Genomic DNA, 6,434 nt, shown 5'->3' with positions numbered 1-6,434 from the left:
CATTCAAAAATCGTCATATCGCACACCCCTAACTACCAAGTATAATCAATCTCACACACACAAACAAGCACAACGAAATCACTTCTCACTATTAAGCGGCTGTGTTATGAACATGCAAAACGGTATCGCACGCGTGCTACAGTGGTAAATTTATTCATCGCACAGACCAGTTATTTTGTAGCACTGTACAGCCCTGGTGTGTGTGCGAGTGTGTGTGCGAGTGTGTGAGTGTGTGTGCGAGTGCGTGTGCGAGTGAGTGTTTGTGTGCGAGTGTGTGTGCGAGTGTGCGAGTGTGTGTGCGAGTGTGCGAGTGTGTGTGCGAGTGTGCGAGTGTGTGTGCGAGTGTGCGAGTGTGTGTGCGAGTGTGCGAGTGTGTGTGCGAGTGTGCGAGTGTGTGTGCGAGTGTGCGAGTGTGTGTGCGAGTGTGCGAGTGTGTGTGCGAGTGTGCGAGTGTGTGTGCGAGTGTGCGAGTGTGTGTGCGAGTGTGCGAGTGTGTGTGCGAGTGTGCGAGTGTGTGTGCGAGTGTGCGAGTGTGTGTGCGAGTGTGCGAGTGTGTGTGCGAGTGTGCGAGTGTGTGTGCGAGTGTGCGAGTGTGTGTGCGAGTGTGCGAGTGTGTGTGCGAGTGTGCGAGTGTGTGTGCGAGTGTGCGAGTGTGTGTGCGAGTGTGCGAGTGTGTGTGCGAGTGTGCGAGTGTGTGTGCGAGTGTGCGAGTGTGTGTGCGAGTGTGCGAGTGTGTGTGCGAGTGTGCGAGTGTGTGTGCGAGTGTGCGAGTGTGTGTGCGAGTGTGCGAGTGTGTGTGCGAGTGTGCGAGTGTGTGTGCGAGTGTGCGAGTGTGTGTGCGAGTGTGCGAGTGTGTGTGCGAGTGTGCGAGTGTGTGTGCGAGTGTGCGAGTGTGTGTGCGAGTGTGCGAGTGTGTGTGCGAGTGTGCGAGTGTGTGTGCGAGTGTGCGAGTGTGTGTGCGAGTGTGCGAGTGTGTGTGCGAGTGTGCGAGTGTGTGTGCGAGTGTGCGAGTGTGTGTGCGAGTGTGCGAGTGTGTGTGCGAGTGTGCGAGTGTGTGTGCGAGTGTGCGAGTGTGTGTGCGAGTGTGCGAGTGTGTGTGCGAGTGTGCGAGTGTGTGTGCGAGTGTGCGAGTGTGTGTGCGAGTGTGCGAGTGTGTGTGCGAGTGTGCGAGTGTGTGTGCGAGTGTGCGAGTGTGTGTGCGAGTGTGCGAGTGTGTGTGCGAGTGTGCGAGTGTGTGTGCGAGTGTGCGAGTGTGTGTGCGAGTGTGCGAGTGTGTGTGCGAGTGTGCGAGTGTGTGTGCGAGTGTGCGAGTGTGTGTGCGAGTGTGCGAGTGTGTGTGCGAGTGTGCGAGTGTGTGTGCGAGTGTGCGAGTGTGTGTGCGAGTGTGCGAGTGTGTGTGCGAGTGTGCGAGTGTGTGTGCGAGTGTGCGAGTGTGTGTGCGAGTGTGCGAGTGTGTGTGCGAGTGTGCGAGTGTGTGTGCGAGTGTGCGAGTGTGTGTGCGAGTGTGCGAGTGTGTGTGCGAGTGTGCGAGTGTGTGTGCGAGTGTGCGAGTGTGTGTGCGAGTGTGCGAGTGTGTGTGCGAGTGTGCGAGTGTGTGTGCGAGTGTGCGAGTGTGTGTGCGAGTGTGCGAGTGTGTGTGCGAGTGTGCGAGTGTGTGTGCGAGTGTGCGAGTGTGTGTGCGAGTGTGCGAGTGTGTGTGCGAGTGTGCGAGTGTGTGTGCGAGTGTGCGAGTGTGTGTGCGAGTGTGCGAGTGTGTGTGCGAGTGTGCGAGTGTGTGTGCGAGTGTGCGAGTGTGTGTGCGAGTGTGCGAGTGTGTGTGCGAGTGTGCGAGTGTGTGTGCGAGTGTGCGAGTGTGTGTGCGAGTGTGCGAGTGTGTGTGCGAGTGTGCGAGTGTGTGTGCGAGTGTGCGAGTGTGTGTGCGAGTGTGCGAGTGTGTGTGCGAGTGTGCGAGTGTGTGTGCGAGTGTGCGAGTGTGTGTGCGAGTGTGCGAGTGTGTGTGCGAGTGTGCGAGTGTGTGTGCGAGTGTGCGAGTGTGTGTGCGAGTGTGCGAGTGTGTGTGCGAGTGTGCGAGTGTGTGTGCGAGTGTGCGAGTGTGTGTGCGAGTGTGCGAGTGTGTGTGCGAGAGTGTGTGCGAGTGCGTGTGCGAGTGTGTGTTTGTGCGAGGGTGAGAGTATGGAGGAAAGTGTGATCCTATTACTGACGCATGAACACACACACACACACACACTCTTTCATAGTAGTGTAGTATCTTCAGCAGATTACACAAGCGGCAGCAGCGTTTCCTCACGGATGTTCATCTGTAATCTGGATTATAGTTATTAAACCATGTAATCCCATAGTGCTTTGTTGTGTCCACATCTGTCAGCTGAATGAGTCTGTCTTGATATCAGTGAGCAGAAACGGATCAGGAAAATTATACCGTAGTAAAAGCGTGGTGTTTGATGTGTGTGCTCAGCGCTGGCGTGGGCCGCACCGGCTGCTTCATCGTGATCGACGCCATGCTGGAGCGCATCCGTCACGAGCGGACGGTGGACGTGTACGGTCACGTGACCCTGATGCGCTCGCAGAGGAACTACATGGTGCAGACGGAGGATCAGTACGGCTTCATCCACGAGGCGCTGCTGGAGGCCGTGGCATGCGGGAACACGGAGGTGGCGGCGCGCAGCCTTTGCTCCTACATACAGAACCTGTCGCAGGTGGAGGCCGGAGAACACGTGACCGGCATAGAGCTGGAGTTCAAGGTACGCTTGATAATAATCAGTGGTTCAACGGATCACAGATCTCATGGTGCATTTCCACTGGCACACTGCACAAAATTATCTTCTTAATATTTTGTCTTGTTTTCTAGTACAAATATCTAAACATTCTTGAATCAAGATGCATTTACTTGACAGATAAAATGACTTAAGAAAGATATTGTCGTTTAAAAAAAAAATGATCAAAATTGTAGTTTTTGCTTAAAATGAGCAAAAATATCTGGCAATGGGGTAAGAAAAATAATCTTGTTTAGCCTTTGAATTAAGATTACTTTTCTTACCCCATTGGCAGATATTTTTGCTCGATATACCCAGCCCTAGGTTCGGATCATATTACAGTTTTTGAGCCATGGATCGGATTGTTTTTAAGATCAGCAAGAAAATATAAAAAAGATATTTCAATGTAACTTTGCTTTCCATAAGAAGTTCTTCCTCGATGCCACAGCAAAAACTGAAAAGTATTCACTTCTTTTTTTTCATCTTACTTATAGTACCCCAAACCTTTGAATGGTAGTGTGTCACAGTTTCCACAGAAATATTGTGCAGCACGACTGTTTTCAACATTGATAATAATCAGAAATGTTTCTTGAGCAGCAAATCAGCATATTAGAATGATTTCTGAAGATCATGTGACACTGAAGACTGGAGTAATGATGCTGAAAATACAGCTGCGCATCACAGAAATACATTACAGTTTAACAGAGATTCACATAGAAAACAGCTGTTTGACATTATAATAATATTTCATTGTTTTTACTGTATTTTTTGTATTAAATAAATGCAGCCTTGGTGAGCAGAAGAGACTTCTTTCAAGAACGTTACAAAATTTGTATTATTCCAAACTTTTGACTGGTACACAATGAATATCAATGTGTTGTTATTTCACTATTGTTTAGATCATCAGAGTTTTGAAATTTTTTATGATGAATTTAAATATGCATCTATTTGAGAATGAAAGTCTGCATAGTACATAAGTAGTAAAGTAGTCAAAATAAATGATGAAGGCCTGGTAAAGTGTTTCCAGGGCAGCTTTAATGTGACCTTCAACGAAGTTCAAATCTGTTCGTTTTAGTTAAACTCAGTTTGTGACCTGCAGCAGTTTAATGCCGTGCTTCACATTATTCTGTCTGTGGTTCTGTCAGCGTCTGGCCAACAGTAAAGCGCACACCTCCAGGTTCGTCAGCGCTAATCTGCCCTGCAACAAGTTCAAGAACCGGCTGGTGAACATCATGCCGTACGAAACCACCCGCGTGTGTCTGCAGCCAATCAGAGGCCTGGAAGGATCCGACTACATCAACGCCAGCTTCATCGACGGATACAGGTACACCGCTGGACTCCAGCTCCAGATTTCATGATGTTATACGCAGTGTTGGGGGTAATGCATTACAAGTAACGCGAGTTACGTAATCAGATTACTTTTTTTAAGTAACTAGTAAAGTAAACTTTGTTTCCGTGTATTGAGTGACAGCTCTGGTGTTGCCATGGTGACAGAAATCAGGAGTAAGTGGAGAGCGTTGTGTGTGAACATGATCTTACTGTAATTCTAGACTAAATATCAACATCTATTCACTCATCTCACCTGCACAAAAACAGATTCAGTGTTCCTCAAAATCAATAAAAACAGTCAAACTCAGAATATTATACAAACCTGCAATAATTAAATATGTTAAATAAGACAAATATCATTTATGTATTTAATCACATTTTATTAACCGATGTCTTTGCTACTGACTTCGATGATCCACTTACTAATACCATACTAATAAGCAAAAATTACACATTTGTGTTTCATTTTAGTTATTGCTGAATAGTGTTGAACTTTCTTCTCCTGCATCATATTCTTCATGAGATGTGTTTGAGCGGCGCCCTCTACTGTACAGATGTGAATTTACATTTCCTTCAGCCTGAGGCGTATTCATTTCACTTTTATTGTGAAAGCGCTTTTACTTACGTTTGTAAAAGAAGAACTTTTTTTTAATAAAAACAAACAAGCAAGCCCTGCCCAGATTTAATAACTAACTCAAAAGTAATGTAACGCACTACTTTCCATAAAAAGTAACTAAGTAACATAATTGTTTACTTTTTTAGGGAGTAACGCAATATTGTAATGCATTACTTTTAAAAGTAGCTTTCCCCAACACGGTGGATAGTAGCATTGGTGGTCACGTGTCGATCTGGTGTCGATGTGTGTCCAGGCAGCAGAGGGCGTATATTGCGACGCAGGGGCCGCTAGCGGAGACCACTGAGGACTTCTGGCGCATGCTGTGGGAGCACAACTCCACCATCGTGGTGATGCTGACCAAACTGCGTGAGATGGGACGGGTGAGTGACGGCCGGAGGAAAACACGCTCCATCTGGATCTGACTGAAGCAGTCGTAACATCCGTGTGTTTGTGTGTTCACAGGAGAAGTGTCACCAGTACTGGCCAGCCGAGCGCTCGGCGCGCTATCAGTACTTTGTAGTGGATCCCATGGCAGAATACAACATGCCACAGTACATCCTGAGAGAGTTCAAAGTCACCGACGCCAGGGTGAGTCATTTACCGCGGTATGATCTGGTAAAGCTGTCAGTCTTAAGTTTGAAATCTTTCATGAAGAAACACCAGAGACACAAATGTCCCAGCAGATCCGTTTCTACAGGCTCAGGTGTTTCTCACTTCTGGAGATGTGTGATTCATTGTCTTTCTCTCCACAGGACGGACAGTCCAGAACCGTCAGACAGTTCCAGTTCACCGATTGGCCAGAACAAGGAGTTCCAAAGTCAGGCGAGGGTTTCATTGATTTCATTGGACAGGTGCATAAAACCAAGGAGCAGTTTGGCCAGGATGGACCAATCGCAGTCCACTGCAGGTGCGTTACGATCCTCACACTCAATGTTTAGAGATGTGTGCGAGGAGCAGGTCTCAGTGTGAGACTTATTCATGTCTCATTTATTTCTCATTCATGTCTTATCCTTTTCTCATTCATTCTTGTCTCATTCTTGTTTCATTCTTGTCTCATCTATGTCTCATCCATGTCTCATTCATCTCATTCTCGTCTCATTCATGTCTCATTCATTCTCGTCTCATTCATGTCTCGTTCTTGTTTCATGCATATCTCATTCATTTTTGACTCATCCATGTCTCATTATGTCTCATTCATTCTTGTTTCATTCATGTCTCATTCATTCTTGTCTGGTCCATGTCTCATTATGTTTAATTCATTCTTGTCTCATTCATGTCTCGTTCTTGTTTCATGTCATTGTGTCTCACTCATTTCTCATTCATTCTTGGCTCATCCATGTCTCATTGTGTCTCATTCATGTCTCGTTCTTGTTTCATTCATCTCTCATTCATTCTTGTCTCATCCATGTCTCATTCATGTCTCGTTCTTGTTTCATTCATGTCTCATTCATTCTTGTCTTTTCCATGTCTCATTATGTCTCGTTCTTGTTTCATTCATGTCTCATTCATTCTTGTCTCATTCATGTCTCGTTCTTGTTTCATTCATGTCTCATTCATTTTCGTCTCATTCATGTCTCATTTTTGTTTCATTCATCTCTCATTCATTCTTGTCTCATCCATGTCTCATTCATGTCTCATTCATTCTTTTCTCATCAATGCCTCATTATGTCTCATTCATTCTCGTCTCATTCATTCTTGGCTCATCCATGTCTCATTGTGTCTCACTCATTTCTCAT

General features: G+C 46.6%; 1 protein-coding gene across 1 annotated transcript in view; it reads left to right on the top strand.

The window, feature by feature from the left end:
• Window positions 1-6,434, top strand: part of LOC107655457 (receptor-type tyrosine-protein phosphatase delta-like) — a 78,327-nt gene that overhangs the window by 69,835 nt on the left and 2,058 nt on the right. The window contains exons 25-29 of the mRNA XM_016442948.1: window positions 2,456-2,741; window positions 3,899-4,077; window positions 4,952-5,078; window positions 5,161-5,286; window positions 5,451-5,605. Coding sequence (XP_016298434.1) covers window positions 2,456-2,741; window positions 3,899-4,077; window positions 4,952-5,078; window positions 5,161-5,286; window positions 5,451-5,605 — 873 coding nt within the window. The remainder of the gene's footprint in view (window positions 1-2,455; window positions 2,742-3,898; window positions 4,078-4,951; window positions 5,079-5,160; window positions 5,287-5,450; window positions 5,606-6,434) is intronic.

The sequence above is a fragment of the Sinocyclocheilus anshuiensis genome, unplaced genomic scaffold (genome assembly GCF_001515605.1).
Source record: "Sinocyclocheilus anshuiensis isolate Anshui unplaced genomic scaffold, SAMN03320099.WGS_v1.1 scaffold1116, whole genome shotgun sequence".
Classification (NCBI taxonomy): Eukaryota; Metazoa; Chordata; class Actinopteri; order Cypriniformes; family Cyprinidae; genus Sinocyclocheilus; species Sinocyclocheilus anshuiensis.
This window is presented reverse-complemented; position numbering and strand designations above follow the sequence as displayed.